At 39.8% G+C, this 24,931-nt stretch overlaps 1 protein-coding gene across 10 annotated transcripts in view; it reads left to right on the top strand.

Annotated features, from left to right (window-relative positions):
- Positions 1–24,931, top strand: part of CELF4 (CUGBP, Elav-like family member 4) — a 703,102-nt gene that overhangs the window by 67,290 nt on the left and 610,881 nt on the right. For all 10 annotated transcript variants that reach the window (XM_009275290.1, XM_009275281.1, XM_009275240.1 and 7 more), the window contains exon 2: positions 24,254–24,336. In XM_009275290.1, the coding sequence (XP_009273565.1) occupies positions 24,254–24,336 (83 nt within the window). The remainder of the gene's footprint in view (positions 1–24,253; positions 24,337–24,931) is intronic.

The following is a 24,931-nucleotide window of genomic DNA, read 5'->3' as shown; positions in this document are numbered from 1 at the left end:
GCCCATATCTGGAAAGCAGCCACCGAGAAGAAACCCCAACTCAGGCGGACAAAAACCTGAAATATTTTTATAAAATAAGCTGCAGAAGCTCCAAGATAACAGTAAGAGGCAGGCGTGTGTTGGTGGCATAGGCAAGCTTTTACCCTCCAATGTATTCAGCCATTTAAAAATAAAATAACTTTCCCAGAGCAAATCCCCATGTCGCATCATGGCACTTGTGCATCTGCTGCTTTTGGAAGATCTGTCTAAGGGCTGTGGGAAGCATGGAGAGAAGGCACGCATGAGTATGTCAAATGAACTTCTTTTTTCACTTCTTCATGGCCTTGGAAAAGGAGCAGTGCATAAACGCATGCTTCAGGTTTAGATTGGTTTTATAAGACCCTTTCTGAATGAATTGGGCAGGTTGGGGATGTGAGAATAAAGGGAGGGAAGGAAGAAAAAGATATTTGTGTTGGTCAGAAGAGCATGAAATTGTTAGGTATTTGGTGAACTCTTTAAACACTCACCCTTGTCTGTTCTTATCCTCACACATGTACTTGAGAAGCAAAAACTCCTGGTTAGAGAAGAAGGTGGCTGGTGGACTGGTGTGGACACAACCATACCCATCAGGTGGTTGAGTATGACCTAGCAGTTGGCACTGACCATGGGACTTTTGGCTCCTCTTTCTACCTGTGATATTTATGCTCTGAGGCTTCCTTTAACTTTGGAGAGTTTTTCAAAATTTTTGACTAAAAGGCACTATGTAAGTGCTAAGCATTAGTGTTGTTGTACAATGTTGCATATCTGTGTTTCTGCACGCATTCATATGCCTGGAGTGTCATGCATATAAATTCACAGGCATACAACATTACACAGTACTGTTAATAATAACCATGCAGATTCATGCAGGGTCTTTTGTCTAAGGAGATCAAAACACTTAAAGCTTCTCTCATGCACATAGAAACCTGACATAGGAAGTTCGAAAAGTGTTGACAGTTTGAAATAACTGGATTCAATCTTTGGCAAGGTTTCTTTTAAATTAAAGAAATAATCTCCAATGAAAGCTAATAATGTTTCTTGGAACCCAATGCAATCAGGTGTTCTGAATACAACAACATATAGGGAAGGATTTGAGAAAGTGTGCTTTTGTGTTTGGATTTTTTAAATGTTTTATCACTTAATGTAGTAGTGCACCATCTGAAATCAGTGGGCCCATTGTACTAGCTACTAAACAAAATTCATTCTAACATAGTTGTGTAAATGGAAGAGACAAGGAAAGACTTGTCAGAGATGTTGCTCAAAATGTAAAGTGATGTGGGAGTGCTTATTGTAATAGATTAATGGCAGGAACTGCTCTTGTTGCACATTTGTGTTCAGTCCCAACTGTAACAAGCAATAGTTAAAAATGAAGGTGAGAATTATCTACATCGATACACTTTGTTTTTCTGGAAGAGGAATTGGATCTGCTGGAGGAGGGAGATCATTATTTTCAAGAAACATGCTGGCAGAAATTACTCAGTTCTGCAAATTTCCCTTTATTGCTTGCTTTTGAAAAATCAAAGTCCTTTTGGTAATGGGGAACTCATTTTAAGAATTTTTACAGTTGTGAGAAAGGAAAAATGACAGACCTTCAAATCATTTTGGGCCTTCCAGACTATGAAGCGTGATTTTTTAGCATATGGCTACAGGAAGAGGGTCTGGATGTGCTCTGGAAAATAATTTTCCACAAGTGATTGCCAACTCTGCAGAAGGACTTCCTGAACAGAGACTGAAAAGATGTTTCTGATTCCACTCAGGGTGTTCTCTTTAATGGAAATGTCTAACTTGCTGCAATAAACCTTGAAGTCCCCATGAAAAATTCATGGAAGAGAGAAAGAAAGCCTAAGGACTTGCATAGTGCTGCAGGAAGAGACTGGCACTGAGGCTAGGTGACATGAGAAGTCCTGCAGTTCTGCCAGGTGGTGCCCTGGAAATAGCAAGGAGTCCAACTCCCATCATGCTCTTGAGCACTGCTGAGTTGGGAGCAAAGTATTACAGATGAGCGCAACCAGGCCTTGTATTTTAACTGCCTTCCCTTTCTTTCAGCATTCCTTTCTGTCTCGAGGAGGTCCAACGATGAGTAGAGCTCCGACAGTTGATGTGAATAGTTTCTTCTCCTTTTGGAAGGAAGATGGACAAAAGTAGTTCCTAGCTTCTAACCACAAACAATGCCTGTGCCTTGGAAAGAAAATTATCTTCCCTGTCTTCTGCACAAAATCTCAGTTCTGGATGGGCATTCAGTTGAATTTACTCCTGTTGGAGGTGAATGGGAGAGAGACCTTTCTATTGGAGAATAAGACAGGCAGTAGTTGAATTTAGGTGCTATTTTCCTTATGCAGAGTGACTATAGCTTGCTCTTTTTCATAGAGACGGAGTCTTGAAAGCAAGGTAATGATGCTGCAAGGCCCACTGGGTAATGGTATGCAAATGGCAATAAGGCAATAAAATTGCTGGAGTAGCAATCTGAGCGGTATGACCCTTACGTTAAGGAATTTGCCTTTAAAACTTAACCTAAAGAAAAGAAATCTAATTGTCAGAGAGGAATGGAGTGAGATTTGAAAATAAGTTTAAAATAAGTAAAATATTTGCCTTCCATCTTCATTTATGGGCAGTTGTGGGGGCTGTGTAGGGCTTGCTTAGCAACAACACAGTCAGTGTAGACACTGGCATCCAGGAGCAGAAGGAGACAGATTTCGTTTGTGGTGTTCTGGCACATGAGAAGTTAAGAATATCCCTGAGGTCCAGTGATTGACATCATCAAATGCACTTGCTGTTCCTAAGCCCTTGTCTGTCTCAGGCCTGTTTGACAGCAGAGCCAAAGGTCAGAGAGAAATTAATCTGCTGTAAATGAAACTAAATGGATTGCAGGGTGCTGTTTGTGACAAGAGTAAGTGGTGGAAGACTTCAGCATGCAAAGGGCTGCAATTTAGACCTTGCCAGTGGACTGGGTCATTCATCTTTCCCATGTAAAATGAGATGAACGTAATCCTTCCAACAAAATAAGGGTAACAAGCAAGAAGGGTGTTTTTAGCAATTTAACCCTGGGGCAGCTGCTATCTAAATAACTAACTATTAATGTGCCTCTCCCGCACCCTAACAAAAGGAAGAAGAATAATAATGCTCATATGAAAAAAACAGAAAGTTAATTGTTGTCATTCTAGATATCTCAGTTCTTACTGAACCCCTGGTAATCTGTTCTTTGTTCTCCAAAAAGACTGATGCTTGCGTGGCAATAATAACTGAGGGGTACTGTGGATCAGTGCTGGGTGACAGAAAATCCGGGTGCTGTTCCCTGATGGGTGACTTTGGGTGAGGCATCCTGTTTCTCTCGCAGCATTACAGGACCTGGTGCAGTGATCCCTCCACTCTTTGGCCATGGTCTGAGGTCACATCCTGCTTGATTCAATCATTCTGGAGTGCCATGTGCTTCTTATTCACTGTCTCTCTCTTCAGTATTTTATTTAGTCCTCCGAAAAGCGATTGAGACACATAAATATAGGAGAAAGCTTTGTGTTCCGCCTATCTGAATGTGGTCCCAGGTATGCATACGCCTCTTAACATGAAGAAAATACTGATTCTGGTTGGGATTTCTAGGTATTAGAAGGTATAAATAAGCTCCTCTTGCAATGAAGTGAAATAAATGGGTGTACTTGTAGGGGAGCTAGTTTTCTATTGAGAAATGTATAATGATCCCAGCTTCTGTGGCAGCTGAGCCAAAATATGTGTGTATATAAATGAATGTATATCTCAGTGCTTAGATACTTGTGTGATGGATGCTCCGGGAGAAGGTAAACTAGCCAGAAAGGTATGAATAAATGTCTTGCCGGTGCCTATCAATAGGCAGCAACTGCTGCTGACATGCTGTGTCTCAGTGGGCAAACTGTAAGGGCTTTAAGTAAAAACAATTATTGAATGTATGATGTCTAAGTCTATTAGTTGTATACTATTATTGACTGACGTTAGATTAAAAAGCATGTCCTTATTACTCTCTCCTGTCATTAACTTGCCAGGAAAGGTCAGTCAAGAAGTATATTATTACTAAATTGTAGACTCACACATTTGTAGCTGCAACAGGAATAAAGCCACAGAGGACTAGAGCCAAACTTTGGGCAGGCCCGGAGCCTAGTTTTGTTCTCACTCCCCACACTTTGTAACAAGGCCAACTGCTCCCCGTCCAGATCCGCTGTTGCTTTGTCTATATTTTGTGCTGGAAGCAAGAGGATTTGTCGTACTGTAGCTTTTCCTGAAATGCCTCAGGGTACCTCTGCACTGTGTAAGGAAGCTGGATCTAAGCCTGCACTTCAGTCCCAACCTGCTGGCCATCAATACCAGGCATATGCAAGCCCATGGTGTGCTTGATATAAGGGACAGAGGGAAAAGAGAGGGAATAAAGGCTTTGTGCTCAAAGTGTGTATTTACCTGTGGCATGGAGGGACCGGTCTGCTGTGTCTGGCCTGTTTCTTTCTGTTATTTAATGTTTCCTGCAGCCGTGCTGGTTGATCAACACCAAACACTGAAGAAGATGCTGCCAAATCCTTCCTGAAAGAGCCTGACATCTGCTGCTGCAAAGCAGATGGGATCTGTAAGCAACCTGTCCTAAAGCAAATCTCTGTCAGTGGACATCAGGAGTCAAAGCCCCAAGCAAGAACATGGAAGAGTAGAGAGTGAGCAGGGAAGGAATTGGCCGTCAACCTTTTTGCTGACCCAGACCTCATAAAGGCAAAACCACAGTTTCAGTGACAGAGGATCCTTGTATCTTCACTGATTTCAGTGGGCGTTAGTTTGAAATGCCTAAACTTAAGTGCATGAACTCCTTTCACAGAAACAGTGTTGAACTACATAGAATGCCACTGTGCAGTGATTTAAGTATTTTGGAAGTCTGTACTTGATGTTTTGTGTCATTGGCATAAAATCATAAGATTGGGGATGAGTTGAACTCCACTTATTCCTTTTCCAGAGCTTTCTTGGAATGGTCCTTCAGCTGCTCTAAACTTAACACTAAGATTTCAGCACAAATCAACTTCAGAGGTGAAAATGGGAATTATTCTTTGTCCCACCATTGTGGACTTACAGATGCAGCAGTAGGTTACTAACACAGACAGAAAAAGAACTCACACTAAAATGAAGCTTTGTTTAGAGTTTTTTGGTCCCACCGCTTCCTGCCTTGGACAAAAAGATTCATCACAGTCTTCTGATTCAGAACAAAGCTCCCTATAAACTTCAAATTTGGGACTTTTCTTTCAGGAATATGTAATTGTTTTGGCCTTGCACCTTCTTCCCCCTCTTTCCCCATTCCCAAATAACCTCCCTGAAATTGTCTGGGTTAGCGTATGTTTTTATTCTTTGACTCTTGCATGCCTAAGGGAATTGAGTCACAAATGGCTTGTGTTCACAAAATTGGTGGAATAAAGCCCAAGCTTTAAAGATGCAACTTGGCAGCTTTTAAAAGGGCATAAAACATCGGGTGAAGTTTCCAGAGTGATTTGAGAAAGTGATTCCTAAGTGAGTTAGGAGAATTTAAAGAAGATTCTGACATTCATTGTTCATCTCTTAAAGATACAGAATGATGAGCCATTACACATACATTTAAGCATCTTTGTAAGTGTGCTTCAGAATATACATTATTCTGTTCCTGCAAGAATGTGTGTGTGTGTGTGATTCCAGAACAGGCTCATCTTTAAAGTAAATCTCAGGAGTATTGTGTGGCAGAAGTAAGAGGGAGCTAGGAAAAGACTTTGACATTGCAGTGGGAGGGAAGGAAGGAGCTGTTTGCCCTTCATGAAGGGGTTTAAATGTTCAAGAACCATTTAGGTATTTGGAAATATCAGCCCTGTTCCACAGGTCAAAATCAGAGAGACTTGGTTGACCTGCTGAATGAAGGCTGGCCATGCATCCTGAAAGTGAGCTGGAGAACAGGTTTTACAGAGGAACCCATTCCTCTTTCTTAATGTGTAAAAACAAAACGGGAGACAAGGTGAGAAGACATTAGTGTCTGCCACTAAATCATTCTGGCTACTTTACATCCTTCCTACTGTCTGTGCTTCTTTCCAACACATCTGTATTTCTTTTGGTCTAAAACAATTTTGGAAAAGTTAAGTTTTTTGAAGCTACTCTTAAGGATTTTTCTCTCTCTTAAATATCCTATCTCCAGTCTGCTCTGTTCCAGAAGTGTCACACCAAATCCTGAAGCGAAGAGTGAGAACACCAAACTCTGCATAATGCAGGTGCCCAGGAGAGCAGTAGGCAGGCTGGTTGCTATAACAGCTTGTAGCTGTAGAACATCTTCCATTCCAGAAAAGATCCCAAATCTCTTTATGGACTAAGTTGAGAGAAGGTAAAATGCACTATGGACAAGTTGGGAAAAGCTGAAAGAGGCGAAATACTGGTTTTAACTTGGTATCTAGGATAAACAGTCCTGACCTACTAAGTACTCTATATGCATAGATGGAAAAGGTAGTCAGAGTTTTTTCGGTTTTTTTTTAAACATTCTTTCAACATCTGTGACATGGGGATAGCAATTTCTCCCTTTTCTGTAACACTGGTTCAGAAGAGGAATCAAAATCGCAAAAGACTCTTGCAACACGGCTAGAAAACCCTATGGTTTAGGAAGTTTAATACACTGTACTCATCAGCTGTTGCGTTTCTGTATAGAGGACAGTTATGTTAGGTGGAGGCTGAGAAGAGAACTGACACCCTGGACCATGTCTGTACAGCCTGGTTTCCTTCTGGTAATGATAGAAATGGGGAGGTCTGTCCCTATGGCTTTAATAGCCACGATTGCAGTGATCTGGTTCTGGATTCAATGATTCCGATTCAGGAAACAGTGTTGGAGCTGTGAGGAAAAAAAACCCATGAATTATTTGGTGAATCTAAGACACCCTTAAGATCTCTCAAGAGTCCAGAGGTACTTGTTCTATATCCTTACCAGAAAATAATTTCCTTTGCAGTGTGAGACTGCTTTGCATAGCAAGACTGATCTTCCCTGGGAACATTATCGGTTATCTTAAGGAAAAGATAATGGCTAATATCAAGACTACTGTTGGGGTAATCCTGGGACGGCTTTAACTTTGCAGAAGTACAGCATACATACATACACACACAGTTTTTTATTGAAAAAGGAGGAATGGTTATATTCTAAATCTCCTCCACCTGCCACCTTAATGCTCAATAGGATTCAGACTGAGGCAATGTAAATTGCATTATGATTCTAAAATATAGATTTGTGTTTTTTTATTATTTCTGAAGGTTTCTAGGAATGGATTGGACAAAAAATGTTAAATGGTTTACGTATGCCGTGCGTTTTGGTAGCTGATTGGATGAGCTGACCTCCCAAGCTCCATTTCATAGTAATTGATGTGAATTGACAGTAGTGATTCACCTACTACTGCTATGCAAGAGTGCTGCTCTCAATTTGTAGAGTTGAAGAGAAAATATGGTTTGCATGACTAATGTGCTTACATAGATATACTATCTCTTGCAACAAAAAATACCAATATATGCACTGATTTTTATTAAATATCAAAATGGTTTTCTGCTTATATGATTATTTCTCAAAATAATGGAGTGCTTTGCCCAAGCTTCCAGTAGAAATATTTTTTCCCTTCTTCCCCCACCTTAATTTCAATGACAAATTTCTAAGTTTCTCATTTTGCACCTTCTGTAAAGCTTTCTAGGGGCTTTCCCCCCCCACCACCTTTTTTCTTGCATTTCCAGCCTAGTAGGAATGTTCCCTTTCAATGTAAGTTGAAAACTATGCTTTTTGGAAAGCAGAAGCTTGTCCTGTTTTAGAATAGGGTAGTCTCTGTGATGCCTGGTAAATCACTGAACTGCAGCTGAGAATTTAGGTTGATAGGATGCGGCCTGGAACACAGGGCTGGGGGGAAATCCTGGATCATCAGGATCTGTTCCCTACTATTGCAGACAACCGCACCGCATAATCCCTTTCATAAGTTTATTGAGCCTCATCTTTAAACTAATTAGGTCATTTGGTCTCCACTATCCTTGTTGGAAAGCAGTTCCAGAGCATCACTCCTCTGATGGTTAGACACCTTTTTCTAATTCCCAAATCAAATTTATTCATGGTCAATTTATACTTATTTGTCCTTGTGCAACATTGTCCTTTATTTTAAATGCTTCTTCTTTCCTCCTTGATATTTACTGTGGGGATGTAGCTAGCAATCCTGTCTATGCTGAGCTTTTTTCCATTTTGCTAGGCAGACAGAGCAAGCTCTTAGTTCTTGCATAAACCATTAATTTTGTAATATCATCTCTCTGGCTTGTGGTTTTGTATTCCACCTCTTGGAACACAGGTGTGGGGAATGGTACCCCCTGTTCATGCTGAGGCCCCACAACTGCCTTGTTAATGGCAATGGTACTCTTCTCCCTGATCTTGAATATTGCTCTTGGCAAGGGCTTTGTTTTAACTGCCGGAGGCAGCATTAGAGCAACACACTGAGAGGAAGCCACTCTCCTTTCCTTTTTGCACTTGAAGGAAGGAACGTTATGAGATCTTAAATTACTAGTTTGGAATAGTGACACCCCTGGACGTGCATTTCAAGGTGTCATAACATGTCCTGTCATGTTGTGCTCACTGGATGACCACTGACTTGTTACCGTTCCAGGCAGTCTCTGACCTTGCAAAGACCTACATGGATCTTGAATGCTGACCAAAACCAGAAGAAAGAGTAGCTGCAAGTTGCTCTGGCTTGCCCTCTCATTCACAAAGTAACATACAGTGCAAAACCATGTGTGAGGGGAAAGACCAATGGCATGTAGTCCTTCCTGGTGTGGGATGTGAGCTGTGAGTAAAGCCTTTACAAGTGGAGTTCTTCTGGGGACAGTTTCATGAGTTCTGTGGGAACCATAGCCAAAGGGGTGGTGGTATGGCTGCAGGGCATTCGCTCAAGAACTGTGAAAGTCTTAAGACATGGTAATACAGAGCAGATGAGAGACGTTTGCGGATACCTGGTTGTATTCCATGGAGGGCAAAGACAAGAGGTAGAATAACACAGTCATTATCTACAAAGATCAGCCCCCAGTCCAGTGCGTCAGTGGGTTGTCACTGCAGAATGCTTTTCAGGTGGACAGATCTGAGCATGAATCGTCAAATGTCGTGTTATCACACTGCCATGTTACATCATAATATAGGGATATCAAAGCAATATACTGATGTTGCATAAGCTATAGATGCTAAATTTTGTCAAATTAACTGTTAAATTTGGTAAGGCACTTAAAACTGAAGCAAGCATCTGCAAAACATGTCCTCATCATCTTTGGGTATGAAATTCTTACAGGATGCATCGTTGGTAATGCATCTCTGAAATCTCTTTGAAGAGAGAGGAGAAAAAAAAAGTACTGCGTGAGTGGAGTCTGAGTGGTGTGAAGAAGGGTTGTATGCATACCAGGGGTTGGGAGGAAGAGATGGGCCTTTCAGAGACATCTGGTGTCGGGGTCATTTAGTAATAGCTGGGACGAGATTTCTGCTTTTCACTCTTTTGTCTCTTCCCGAGGTAAGGAATCCTGCCTTCTTAACTATAGCATAACATTCTATGTATACTGATAAACCTAATCTGTTGCAATTAATCATATGATGATCATATCACGTGTTTCAATTCAGGTGGTGAATTACTTCAGTTATACTGGAGAAAGTGGCTGCATGCATTTGTTTTGATGAAGATGCTAATCTGCTAGGATCTGTACAAGTACAGAACAAAGACAGTCCAGTGACAGAAGTTAGAGTACAGAGAATGGAAAAATAGTGTGTAATCATATAACTGACAACTCCTATAAAGCTTACATATATTAATGTAGTTTTGCTATAGGGGCAATTTAAATTCTAATGTTTCCTGACTTCTGATTTGCATTTAAAAAAACCCCACAAGTCAGAAAATCTTGTATTTTCACTCTTAAAAATGTAAGGACCATGCAGAGATTTTATAACCTTGAGGGGGGGGGTATATAGAATCTTTTTTTTTTCTTGGGGTTGGCGGAATATTATTCCATATTCCTGTGGGTATTTTCTTATTATCATGCAGAAGGTATCATCATGAGAAATTTGTTTATCAGCAGAGGTAGAACTAGAGAAGAAATCCTGTGATAAATTAGTTCCATATTGAGCAATGTTGACTTACTGGAACCAAAATATTTAACAAATGCTTCAACTCAAAGCTTCTGCCAGCTGATCTACTTGGGTCTTGAAAGGTTCCCTGGCTGTCTGTAAATGGGTTGGTAAGATGCTGGGAGCCCTGTGTGTCACACTTTTAAAGCTGTAACCTCTTAATTCACCTTTTGGACTGCTCAGTGATATCAGATTATAGGTGGTCTTGGAAGCAAGCTCTTATGGTGCATGTTTTTAAGACTGCAGCTTGCTAGGCAGAAGTCTACTACTTTTCCTGGAAAACTTATTCACTATAAATCATAAAAAAAACCACAAAACAAACCAACCCCTTCAAATCTGTTTACAGGAAAAACAGCAACTGAAATGTTAAAATGTAATAAATGGCTGTGGAAAATGAGAGATTGAGTTTCATCAAGTGATTACTGTCTACATAGAGATCGCATTTGGCCCAGAAGTCCCTGAGCCACAAGGCTGGAGACTGAGAAGAATACCAGAGGAGGCATTATGCACATCCTCTCCTTATACTCTTCTCGGGGCATCTGCTTCTCACCACTGTTGGAAGGAGGATATTGTACGAGATGGACTTTGTCTGACATGGTACCGTCATCCTTATAGATCCTTGAAGACAACACTGGTTGTTGTTTGGTTTTTTTTAAACTCATTAAACTCTACTCTCCTACTTTCTGACATCAGCAGGGATTCTCCAGTGAGTTTCAGCCTCCCAGAGATGCTCAGCAGCTGGCTTACTATTTTTAGCTTTCCTGATGGGAAAAAATAATAAAGTGAAACCACATCACTAGTGTGTGTTTCCAGGCATCCACTAGCCAGTGATTCATAGGCTGGTAACAGGGAAAGTTTTGGTAGGCCACCGTATTCAGAAGGTATCCTAGAAAGTTTCTTTCATCCATCTTTTAATGTCTTGGGCAAAATGGCTTCCACTAGTGTCTTTTGAGGAGACTGTTCTACAGTCTGAATACTTTCCCATGGGAAGCTGTTTGCTGCTATTGTGTTGGTACAGACATGCTTTTGTGTTCATTCTTGGTTTAGAACTTCTCTCTATATTAAATCAGTGGAGAAATAAATATCAAGCAAGATGTCATATTAAAACTTAAAAAAAACCTAGTAGAATTGTAATTGCTTTTTTTATAATTGACTCTCATTTTTTTCCCTGAAATTGATCTTTATAAAACAAAAAAAATACACCACTCAGAAAAACTTGGTGGGTGGCTGTCTGCTCAGCTCTGTCCAACCGGTTAAAAATTGTAGGCAATTGCTCAGCTGACCATGGATGGATTGCATTTTAATACAACCTTCCATCCCACTCAGTTGACATTCTGATTTTTTTTCACCAGGAAAGGTTATTGAAACTGGTTTCTTAAAAGAATGGGCTTTCTCCTGGGTTAGACAATGTGTTAAACTGTTAGACAGAATCGTAAAAGTTAGAAATCGGGAGAAGGGGGGAAATGGAGGCCCTCTGAATGCATTTGCTCTTGGATCAATATTAACTTTTGTTTATGGTTTCAAGTGACTTGAGTAATAGAAGTTCCATGAAGGACTGATTTGCTCTAATGGCTGGGAGAGACAGTTAGTAATGTTTACTTTTACCTTCTGTAGGGTCATAAACTTCCATCTTATAACTTGCAATTGTCCTAAATCGCGTAAGAATCTGTGGTCGTGATTCTGTTCTAGAGTTGCAAGCATTTCTCTCTCCTTATGCCTCAGTGGAATAGGGAGACAAAAAGCTTACAGAACTATCATATGAACAGTGACATGAAAGATGTAAGAAAATGGCTGAGTTAAGGTTTGCGCTGAGAGGCACCCCCCATGTTGATTTAACTCTTCTTTCTGCCTTTTCCCTCCCTGCCTTTTCTACACCCCCACCCCCAATACACACACACATAGATACCCCTCAATCATGTTTTAAGGGATTATTCCACTATTGTCCCTGAACTTGTAGGATCTGGAAAACCTTAGGTCATGCACTATGCTTATGCATGAAAACAAATAAAAATGAAATTAAATATATTCTTGACTAACAGATCAGTTAGATGCAAAAGCCACCTTGGGGGCTGGGGGGGGGGGGCCATGGCTGAGTTAAGGTTTGCGCTGAGAGGCACCCCCCATGTTGATTTAACTCTTCTTTCTGCCTTTTCCCTCCCTGCCTTTTCTACACCCCCACCCCCAATACACACACACATAGATACCCCTCAATCATGTTTTAAGGGATTATTCCACTATTGTCCCTGAACTTGTAGGATCTGGAAAACCTTAGGTCATGCACTATGCTTATGCATGAAAACAAATAAAAATGAAATTAAATATATTCTTGACTAACAGATCAGTTAGATGCAAAAGCCACCTTGGGGGCTGGGGGGGGACACAACCAAACACCGATATTCCCAACAGTTAGGAAGCATTCCTGATACTCAGCCTAAATATTCTGTTGTTGAATTTTGTGTTGTTACTCCTGGCTATTATTCTCTGATATCACCCTGAACAACCTTTCTCCATACTTTGTGTTTACACCTTCAAGGCTTGTAGCTGGTTATCATCTATCCCCCTGAGTCATCATTTACCCGAGTTATACATATTTAGTTCTCTTAATCTTCCCTCATAAGTCAGTCCTCCCAGCCCATTAAGAATTTCTATTACTCATCTCTGAAATCCATCTTTTCTTTTCCTTTTTTTCCTTCCATGTGTTTCTGAACAATTCCAGGTGATCACAGCTGGCAGGATCATTTTAGATGTAGATTTTCTATTGACACCAAAGGAAGGTGGTGTCTTTGATCTGGAAGTGACATACATGCCGTTGTATGTGATATTGTCCACTATCATCTGAAAGTGTTATTTGACATTCCTGCCTTTCAGCTTCTTACGTCCTGTTGAACAGTCGGACATTTGCCTCTGCGGCTATTGCTGCAGAATCATGCAAGGTGCTAGGCATGGCTAATCCTCCCCAGCGGGGATTCAGGTGGCTGGGCACATTATTAAGAGGCTCAGCACACTCTAGGATCTGTTGCGATTTATTCTCCATTCCTCTTCATGTGTGAAATCTTCATTGCTGCGTTGTTTAAATTTAAGATCAGATCTTCTACTTTGCTAGACAGCTCTTCCATCTTGATGCAACTGACATTTATCATGCACATTCCTCCTGCCAGTCCTCAGTGCTTTGGGGGCTACACTGTTCATCCAGTCTAATATGAATTTAATTCTCAAAGCAAAAATTTCTGCTAGAAGCTCTATCAAGTGTTTAACTGAAACAATCTACTATATATCATTGTTCACTAATTTTTAAGTTGATCAACAAAAAAAAAGTGATCAAAATATCTCTCCGGTAGTGATTACTACACACTTTACCTTGTGTTCTCTGTTCATCAGGAAATTGTACTTCCTTCACTTCACACTGACAAGAGCCCTTTTAAACCCAGTGCACTGAAGCTTTGTAAATTACACAGATCTTGTAATTAATTTCACTGTTTCTTTTTCACTTCAAAGATTGCACCCTTATACCTTTTGTAAAAATTGGAAATTTTAGACTTAAATTCACACACTGTTTGTTTTTAAGTTCTTACCCAGGAACTCAGTCCCACAATAGTGGATGGGAAAATGTACCTGGATGCAAGGGACAACAGTGTTTCCAGTTTACTTTTTTGAGAGAATCTACTTGGACATAATGTATTTGTGAGTCTATGCAGGAATTTGTCCATATTTAAGAAAAGCAGACTGATAGGTGTTCATAGCTCTGGGTAGAGTCTTAGGAGGTTTTGGTTCAAGGCTGACCTTTACTACAAACTATTTGTGTGGCCTTGGACAGGTGGTTAAATCTTATTCCAGCCTTTGAATGCCTTGTCTTGTTCCTAAATAATTTATACTTGAGCCAGGCTCTTAAAGCAAGCTTGTACAATGCAATGATAGCTCAGCTTAGAGCTTTTTGCCAGAGAAGCAGTGGAGGCCCTTGTTCTTGGGACCTACCTCTCTTCCTTTGTGCTATAACAGATAGGACCTTTGAGAAGCCTTTGCCGTCTTTCTCCTGCCGTAATCCAAGAGCACCTTATTTCACCTTGCTTTCTCTCTCATGCACACATACAGACTATGTGTCTTGTGGTTCTCAGCCCTAAGTAGATAGAGGGCTGTTGATTAAGAATGTGACTTCATCTCTGGCTGCTTGCAGAAGAACTTGATCCTACTTCATGTTATTCCACTGCCTATAGTTAATGAACAAGGCAAACTGAGAGAAGGGTAAGGAGAAAGAAATAGGAGATAAGAGACAATACTTGTTTGCTCCTAACATTACTTAGAGGATAGGAAAAACTATTAAAAGTCAAAACATATGGAAAACAGCATCTGGTTATGGGAGCCTGGATGTTAATTGTTCTGACAGCTGAAATTTGTCTCCAGAAATCTCATGAAGCCAGCTGGTATTGTAGAGTTTTCTCTGGCTCATATTGTGACTCTTACAAGTTTCTGGAGACTTCCAGTCTCAGGATGATCATCTTGCAGGAGCAGCTGCTGCTTAAAGATTTTCATTTCTATATCAGCTGGAAGCAGGAAATACATTCTTTGTGGGTTTGGATTTGATTTGTAATATAAAAATCCTAAGGTGGCTTCAGATACACTTACCTGAATTTAAACTTAACAAAACCCTGTGGAACTTAACAAAAAGATTCTAATGTTGTCCCGTTTACAGTTCTTGCATATGAGGTGATATGCACTTGATCATAAGTAACAGAAAGGTATTGAGGTTGATTTTGAGAGGTGTCTTAAAGGTTCCATTCTGAATCTGAACTTCTTGAATTGGAAAAACGTGGGCTGGCAAACTTGGTAAGAACAATAACTCTGGAGAGATAATTACAATAGTCTGCTTCTGAATTGGCTAGAAGTTGTCTAATAATAGCTCTTTCCTGAAGTTGTTTCAGTGCCTTTTGCTTTCAAACTTGAGCTGGAAATGTCAGAAGTCTATATTGACACGTGCCCTGTCTCTGAGAAGAAAGAATATGAGGCTGTTTCGGAGCACATACAAGTTTGTATTTAGAACAAGCTACTTGCATGTTCCTGAGACAAAAGCATAAATAACTAATCATTTGATGGTGCTATAAATAAGGTGTTAACTGCATGGCCCTGGCATTTTTTTAAGGGTGAAAATACCAATTTTTCTTATGTTTTCAAGTACAAACACATTTCCTGCACACTGAATTGATTGTTATTTTCCAAGAAATGCCTGTTCCTCACCCTGGTGAAAGATAATGAGCAGTAAAAAAACCAAAACACAGATCAACCCTATGTGGATGCAGGAAAGCAAGGCTTGGAAAAAGTTGTATGTGGCAGAACAGCCTAATTCATTTAGAGATGGTTTTGCTTTAGGTTTATTTTGCTAAGATTCAAGGCATTCAAAGTGAATGTTGTTTAACAGTAGCACAACCTCAGGAGACTAGTTGAGAATTCTTGAAGAAGTCTTCCCAAAAGAAGTGGATCCAAAAATCAAAATAAAATTAAGAAGAGGGGGAAAAGTTTCTGAAACAGCTAAGTGTTTTAGAAAATCCACTGAGTTATTCATATGCTGCTAACAATAGAAAGAACTCAAATGCAGGACCCAGAACAGCAGGTACAGAGTCTAATTAATGCACATACTCTAAGGAGGTTTAACCCATAACTGTCTGAATGCAAGCGGTAGTGTTTCAACAGCAGGATTGTTTCTAGTTATAATCTCGACTTTCACCAGTGAATCACAAGGCAAAGAAAACACCTTCTATATTTCCTTTGTTTACCACCACACTGGAAACAAGAAATCTTGAAGATTTCATGATAATTTTTTTATTATTAATTTTTTTCTGAGGTTGCAATACAAAATGGATAACACAAATATGTTGGATTTTTCTTTGAAGTAATAGGTAAGTTGAAGTGATCCAAGCTTAGAGGTGATCAGGTTTTTAACTTAAACTTGATGTTTCCTTACTGAGTAAAAGCTGGAACCTACTTATTCTCATCCTCACTTGAGTGATCCCTAGAGTTTGGCCATGACTTTCTCATCAGTGACTGAGTTCTGAAATACTGGGAACGCTGTTGCTTGGTCCAGAAAACCACTTGATCATTAGTTTCACTTTAAAATCAGCCTTTTTATACTTTAAAATCAAAAGCATGCCCTAATTGTTTGATGGATAGGGCCTGAGGGCATGCATCTCCTTACAACATGGAGTCCACAGTTACTGGGCAACAAACAAGAAGCTGAGGTGAGGCTGGTCTGTTTAAAAATGTTTTCTAATGTAATTCAAAGCATCAAATATTTGCAGGCCCTCTTAGGCACACCAGCAATCTCTTTGATAGACAACTACCTTAACCAGTAATCTACATTCTTACTTCTCTAATGGGGAGTCTTTTCATTGATGGTTTGCTGTGTGTATGGAAATTAGACACCTCTTCTGGGAAGTAAAATGTTCTGGTTGGCTAGACTTGCAGAAACTTGAGCAGTGAATCTTGGGTTGACTTGCGCTCAGATAATCAAAAGTATCTCAGAAGTTTCAGGATGAAATTTAAAGCTAATATGTTGGCAGTTATGGGAAAACAGGACTTGTTATATGCTATGTCAAATGAATGGTTCATTCTGTACCTTATCTTGAGTGTACCAGTCAGCAAAGGATGGTTCAAAGCAACTTGCAAGGAACTTTCAAGACCCCAGGAGAAACTTATCCTTGTGTGAATCGAGGCCAGAAACTGTTCCCTCATCCTGGGGAAAAAAGTTTGAGAGATCAAAAGCTTTCCAGTTCTGCAGTAGAATGGAGGCAAGGTAGCTGTGGAGTTACTTAAGAAGAAATAGAGATGGACCCTCAGGGGTCTGCCAGTGACAATGCACTCTGCTCTGATGTGTAGAAGCCCTGGGCTTGAGACCCTGCTTGCCTGATTCAGATTAGAGTCTGAACTACTGACTGTCCTGGAATAAGTTTCTCTTGCTGTAGGCTTTGATCAGAACTTGTATCATGGGGTTAAGAAACACTTCTTGGTGAAATGTTTCATTAAAACTTCCTATAAGAAATTTTGGCTTCTTAAAACTGTTGCTTTCATTAAAAAACTACTTGTTATCAAAAATCAAGATGAAACTATTGACTGTGTTTTGTTGAAATGCTTGCATGCACCAACAGTTACTCAAGTCTCTCTGCTGTCTGCTTGGACACTGCTAAATGTAATTAAGCACTGCTTAGTCTGAGGAAGGACTCTGATTTGGATTGTGCATATCCATGTCTCATTTTGAAATATTGTAAATGCATTTTAAATGAGCTAATATTCTGTAAATATGGTTAACTTCTGCATTTCCAGATTTGGACTCTTAATTTGTTCTTTAATACTGGTTCATGGGTTTATATGAGTGTGCCTTGTGTATGTTTTTACATACAGACCCCTATCCAGTTATCTATAGTAGGAAAATGACAGCATCATAATAGTTAATGGAAAATAACATAAGAGGAAAAAGAAAATTAGCATTCCACACAGCAGGGCATTTCGGATGTTAATCTGCCTTGCAATATAATTGACAGGGAAGCTGATATCTGAGAAGATTTTTATTCCTATCTTTTTCTCTAAACAGTTAGTGTTCAGTAGTTGTGCAGCAGGGGAGATGGAGAAAAAGAAAGTTCTAGCCAAGTGAGTGTTCTTTACCAGCAAAGATGTTAACTTTTGTCAGAAGGTAGTTAATCACTGAGAGAGAAACAGATGAAGAAATTGGATAAAACATTTCCAGTTCCAAAAGTCTTTATTGATTGTGTCCCCCTCAAGAAAATTCAGCTCAGAGCTCAGTCTCTGAAACCCCCAAGTGATTAAACCTTGGGCAGTCCACTGTAGACAGAGCAAATGAGAATTGTTTCAAAAGCAGACATGTAGAGCTAGGATAGTTAAAGAAAAAAAAAAAAAATCTTTTTCACTTTGAAATCCTAGCTGGGAGACGTAATCTGAGATGTTGATTTTAAGGCAAGAGTTTTCTTAAGTGTTACAATCTTTCTTTGTGTAACAGTTCCCTGAATCTTGAAGCAAGGGACTGCTTTATTTTCAGAGGAAGAGCTCTCTTAAACACAAACCTAGAGCTTGGAAGATGGGGGACAGATCTCTGGTCCACCACAGATAACTTGTACACCTTGGTCCAAATGTTTTAAAGGTAGTTAGGGCACAGAGAGACTGAAGCATCACTAAATGAGATGCTTAAAGCTGTGATGCGTTGAGAGTTCCTATTTCCCAGAGATGCAAGTTTTTTGCTCTCAAAGCAGCTCCTCTACAAGACTGTAGGTATTCTTAAGTTGGAGCATGACCACTAGCATGTGGTCTAAGGTATGCAATATTATTACTCTCCTCCATTTTCTGTATACAGCATGAAGGTCTTGGATAGTTGTGCTCGAATTGCAGTTTGCTTTCTTGAACTCCATAGAGTGCTGCTGGAGTAAGGCCCTTGGCTTCTCTGCCTTGGGGTTTGGGGAAGTTAGGTACATTAAACGTGGTAGGGGAAAAGCTTCCGCAGTAGTAGACACTATGAATTGATTTCTTTGTTCTTTCTTGCGTAACTGTTAACAGAAGGGTATCATCTTGTTCACCAGTTCATGCACTATGCAGGAGTCTAACACAAAACAACATAGGAAGGCCAATTTAGGAAACCTCACTGTTAAAGTAAATGAATATTATTGTAACTAAAAGCATGAAGCTAATTGACTCAAAGAAGAAAAACCAACAAAAAACTGAGAGCCTTGTGATAGTTTTATCTTTTCCGAGGCAATGATTCCGATTTTAGTTACACTTACAGGTATCAGAAGGGCTGTAGTTTCAGAAGTTATCACCTGTCAGCTGAGCTGTGATAACTGGTTGAGTGTATACTCTACAATCACAAATGTTTGCAAATCAAAAACTGGCTTAGACCACTTAAGCCAGCCTTCTCAAAAACTAGGGTTATCCTAACTGTTCTGGATTATCACCAATTTAGCTGAGGTCAGTGTCTGAGCCAAGGATTCTTCTGAGGGAGGCAATAGATTATGGGTCAAATCATGAACCTAATTTTATGTTGATGTAATTGCATAGTTCTGCTGAGGTACATGCAAGCTCTCCCCTTGACTGGATTTATACCCCTGAGCTCAGAATCTGCTTTAGCTCTTGGCTTTCACCCAAGAGTCTTAAAGCACCTAACAAACTTTTTAATTTTCCCTCATAATGCCAAAGAATAAATATAGGCCCAGAAAGATTTAAGGGCCCCTTCCCCAAAGCCTGTTGAAGTATATAAGTATTTTTTCATTAGATTTAGACTGGACCTTTAATGCCTTGTTCGGACAGACAGCAAATACCTGGAAATGATCATGGTTATAGTCTAGCTCTTAGACAATGCCTCTGGATCTAGACGTATGGAAAAGCTAAAGGCATGCTTTGTGTGAGGTTATGTAGTTCTAATAAAATCATAAGATGTCACCAAAACACATCATGCAAAGAAAGGGTCATAAGTCACTAAGTGCTTGTTCTTTGATGTAAACAATGGGTAAAGAGGAGAAACTGTGCCAGGATACCTGTGGCTGTCTGCCAGAATAAAACAAGACAGGGGGAAAAGCCCTTAATTACAGTTATTAATAGATCTCCAGTATGCATCATCTTCATCTCCCACCATATATAACAAGGATTAATTAAGATACAGATAATGCATATACTTGAGGTAACTGGGAGGTTAGAGGTGGCAGGTGGAATCTGATGCTTTGAACATGCAACCTTGAAGCTAAAAGCCTGCACCTGAGATGGTTGTGCATAGTTCTTACACCCAGTGTAGAGGATAGGCCTCTCCAGAGGTTTATTCTTCTCCTGTATGCAAGGTCACATGAATGTCTTGTCATTGATGGCAGAACCTAAGATAACTAATTTTAAATAGCTAAATTTGAGTTAGGTGAACAGTACTTTTTAGCTGGTCAGAACTACTTATCTGGTTTAAAGTGGCTGAGAGTCAACCGATTCACTGAACTGATAAGCACTGAGATGTCAAGTGCCAAGACTGTGTTTTCATTTGTCCCAGGATGAACTGGTCCTGGTGGGGTGAAATAATTCTTGGTTTCCAGAATTATTCTGTTCAGCTCAGAATGTGTCCCCTGACTGTTTTGCCTCCCCGGTTTGTGCAAGATCTTCAAGAGACTTACTGTGGGGTTGAAGTTGCCATAAGTGCGCTCATTATCCATCTGTATTCCATGCAATTATTATTTACGTTATTGAATTCCCTGGAGGTAAAATTAAAATAGAGCTTTTATATATATATATATTTTTTTTTTTTTTCCCCCCATCTCAAGCTCTTGTTTTTGTTTCCCTCTTCTCTTTAACAACCTTGTTTCCCAGGAGACCACTTGATATGTCCTCAAGTTTCCAAAAGATTGCAGTTCAATAGGTTGACAGTTAATTGCCAGATGGGAGTTTCCAGATGTTTATGCGGTAGCCCAAAGAGCTGTCCACTGGTAGCAAATGAACAGCTGGAAAGACACAATCCAAACAAAGCATCTTTTAGCTGATTGACATATGTCTGGAAAACTTGGCATGTTTGAGAGAAATGGAATTGAAATTAGGAACAGCTAGGAGCAAGTCCTTCATTATCAATAATTAGTCAATTAGATTTTTTGTTCAAATTCAGATATAATTCTCAAGCACTGTATTCACTCAGTCATTACCACACATACAAGTAGATGACAGAAATAATGCATAGCCTTCACTCTATCTTTCCTTAAGAGATGTGTTCAGAAATATTCATTATACTGTTGAACACAGGCTGTTCCAGGGGGCTGGATGGTGCAAATGATTTGTAATGGAATATGAAGCCTTTCACCCAGAAGTCAGATTCACATCCAGCCCAAACAGCTGATAGCAAGTGAGCTTTTAAGTTGATCTACTTAAGAGTTTACTATCAAAATGTTCTTTTTTTCCAGTGAAATAAGTGGTTCTGTACACAATCAAAAGTTTCAGTGGGGAAAATTGATTGTTCTGAAATTGTTTTCCATCTGGGAAATCAAAATGAAAAAAATAACTTTTTTCACCAGTTTGACTTTTCTCTGTAAAACCCAGTATAGCTGCTTCATATGATATTATTTCAAGACTTGGTTGTTTAGGGTGTTGTATCCTGTAGTGTTAACCTGAGTGTTCAGTGCTCTGTTCTTTAAGCAACATTCTCCAGGAAGGAATAATCCTTTGGAGGGGTCATATGGATGCACACTGAAAGAGGTAGCCTAGGAAAAGTAACACATGAAAGAGGCTGTAATTCCATTAAACATCACAATACAAAGGACAGATCAAATATTTTGATGTTTCTAAGGGGGTGGGGAGTGGGGCAAGAAATCTTATTGCCTTTTGTCCTAATGCACAAGAGGCTGAAATATGGAAATTCTTGCAGGATGGAATAATAGATATGTATTGTTTTATCACAAACCACGTTAATTTTTTAAAAAAATATTAGTCTAGCTGATGGCTGATGCAGGGTTTGTGCCTTATAGAGCAATCTTGTGATAAGTAAAGGGAAGACAAAAAACCCCATGAACTGGCCTTTTCAAGTTCAGGTTTGAGGCCTATTATGAACATTAAGCTCTACTTTATTCCAGCTGGCCATTACTGGAATGCAACTTCTTACTGTCTCTAAGCAATCAGGATTTACTTAAAGTAAATGAGGTATTATTTTTCCTAAATAAATTACTTTTTTCCCAATAAGAGTGGGATAGAGTGTAATTCATGTGCATGACATTTTTAAGGAGCAAGGGAAAAAGAAATACGTCCACAAAACATTTTTTGTCCCTGAAAAACATGGGGTTTTTCTGTCTGACCATATGAGAGACTAGATTTCTTCTTTTCCATGTCAAAGTCCTTTCTGTCCTAACACCTTGTTTGGGAAATCAGTGATGTTTGGATGCATTCTACTAAGTACTGTTTCTGGGAGTTTGGTACTTCTACCACTTTCACAAACATGTCTGGAGAGGGCTTAACGGAGGTTTCTCCCTGATGAGAACTTGCCCACACACAGACTTTATGTGGATCTTGGAAGGAAACTTGCTCCTTCGGAGAGGAGTAGTCTTCTGTCTACTCAGTCTGAATTAGAGTCATGATATGGTGGGACTTGCAGGACATTGTTACCCTGAACTGTCGTCATGGCCATCAAATGAGGAGAAAAATATAGCTATCATTATGGGAGCTTTACACTGCATAGTTTATCTCTATAACAGTGCACTATGATGTGCCTAATTAGACTGTATCAGCTGCTCCACGTCTGCTACTAAAGGGACACTTTCTTATTGTGTCTAGTCAACAGAGAGCTCTCAGCCTGTGATTTAGCACAGAAATTAAATTTAAGCATAGTTTCCCATTTGATTATCAAGCTATGGGTGACTTTTAAGGATCCTTTTCAATCCATTACTTCTACTAGCTGTAAACTCTCTGCCACAGTTTCTTCCTCTTCTCTGGTAGATGCAGACTAACTGAAAACTCATCTATTTAAAGTTAGAGGGGAACAAATCCAAATAATTCCAATTAGAGTACGCAAACTTTTGCTGTTGTTCAGTCTCCTTCCTTGATAGTCAACTTCTGCTTCTGAGTCACAATTATTGAGACATAATAAATGTGATTGGCTTGAATAAACTGAAAAGAACAAGACCTTCCAAAAGTAATATAGGGTAAGAAATAGGGCAAAAAATAAGGTGGGTTTTTTTTTCCATGCCAAATTGCAACATTCATCCAGCTTGTAGCTTCCTTGTGAGAGGAGTAGGGTGATTTCCACAAGACAGTTTTTGAGAAAATATATATATGTCTATAGGAAAAAAAAAAAAATCTCCCTAATCTCTTGTGCGTACTAATCTATTAAAAACATTGTAAAGAAAAAAGAACAAGTGCATATTTCTTCAGTAATATTGTCTAAGGAACCAGCTTGGATAAAACAGTGAACATCGTATGGACAAAAAGACCACAGTGGTGATCAGAGCTGAAAAAAGTTCATAGTCTACTGTTTACTCACCTGTTGCATACTTTTTTATATGCATGGGGAGAAGGTGGGTCGGTCGAGATGAGGCCATGGGACACACTTGTTTCTTTGGCAGTCTCTCTGCACTTGTCCTGCTTTTGGAAGATGCCCACAGTTTGATGGACATGCTACCCGAACCTTGAAAGATACGATACCTCCATTTCAAGGAGCTGGCGAGGTTGCAGACATTCTGTAGTAATTTCAGAGAAAATGTCCTCTGCATAACAAGCACTTCTTTTGCTGCAGGAACTGGCAGGTTTTCAGTATACTGCAGTAAGAAGGAATAATCCGATCACATCAGACACACACAAAACTGGTGTAAGACATTGCAACATTGACCAGTTTTACCAGAAGGTGAGCATGGAGGTGGGGAGAGAAAGCAGAGCAGGGTTTTTGCTCTGCCCTATCATGACAGAGCTTTAACCTTTGTAGTTGATAAGACAACTTTTTGGAAGAATCAAAGACATGATCCATTGGAACATCTCTGAAGTTCTAATGATCTGTAAAGCAACATGGAAGTTTTGGATTGATTGTTTGGGCTTTGCTGCTATTGTCTTTGTATGCATGGTTGGAAGCCAATGAGCCCTTGCAGCAGCAAGTGCAGGGTGGTGGCTTTCTGGTGTGATGCAAACAGGGAGACTACTTGTGGATGCAAGTCAGGCTAAACAATAGGCGTAGTCCTCTGCAGTAGAAAGTCCCAAGTCCTTGTATGCCCTTTACTTGAAGTACTTGGTACAAAAGAAGGGCATGAGACCTTCAGCATGATATGGCAGTAAGGGGCTTGTTCCCAGTGCTGCTGCTGGAGCGGGAGTGGGATCTCATGCCCCACCTTGCCACCATGTGGGTTCTTTGAGATCCCTAATCCTGTACAGCCTTCTGTATCTGACACTTAAGCATGTATTCAAACAACAGTAAGCACTCATAGCCACACTGTTGCTCACTTTTCATCAGGGCTCAGAGGAAGTGATGATAGCTTCATTTCTTGACTCTTTACTACTGACCTACTAAGGAGAGATTTTTATGATTGATTTACTGAGAATGGGGTGATGATGGGAAAGTGGTTTGCTCTGTCTCAATTTTAAACAGATCCCTTCTGAAGCACTGCTTACTGAGGTTTTGCCTTTTGTTCACAGGCTGTGCCTTCCTAACGTACTGCGAAAGGGAGTCTGCTCTAAAGGCCCAGAGTGCACTGCATGAACAGAAGACACTGCCAGGGGTGAGTCCAGATTTATAACTTTTTTTTCTTTAAATCTAAAACGGGTTACATATGGAGTTCCCAACTTGGCTTTGGAAGCATAATGTCTCCGGTTGCTTGGATGATTCACTATTTGCATTGTGGTAATAAAATCAAGATACCACCAACCCACCCAAATCGTTTCCACACATAAAACGAAAAGCTTTTTGCTCTTATTGGGAGTCAGGAAAACAGTAATTAACTGGTTATGGGCTGGATTCTACCAGCCTTACTCAGCTGAGGAAAGGCTTTACGATTCTGACCACTACAATGAAATACTAGAAGTGCTCACCAGGTGTTACCTCTTACTATTTTTCTTCTCTGAAGCAAGGTGTGGCAACAAGAAATCAAGAAACAGATCACATTATTGAGTTATCACAGAATGAAAACATATTCCTGATGACAAAGTGGTTTGACTCATTTACTTTAGTATTCAAGCAGCTGTAGCAGATTGGAAAGGCAGTGAGACAAGGAGAAAAGAGAGAGAGGAGAGACGAACACAAGATAATGAGGAAAATTATTCACATGAGCAAGATCTAAGGTTCAGACAACACAAGCAGAACTAAAAATAGAATCA

Source organism: Aptenodytes forsteri, unplaced genomic scaffold (genome assembly GCF_000699145.1).
Source record: "Aptenodytes forsteri isolate BGI_AS27 unplaced genomic scaffold, ASM69914v1 Scaffold266, whole genome shotgun sequence".
Taxonomy (NCBI): Eukaryota; Metazoa; Chordata; class Aves; order Sphenisciformes; family Spheniscidae; genus Aptenodytes; species Aptenodytes forsteri.
The sequence above is the reverse complement of the archived record's forward strand: the minus strand, read 5'-3'. Positions and strand labels throughout refer to the sequence as shown.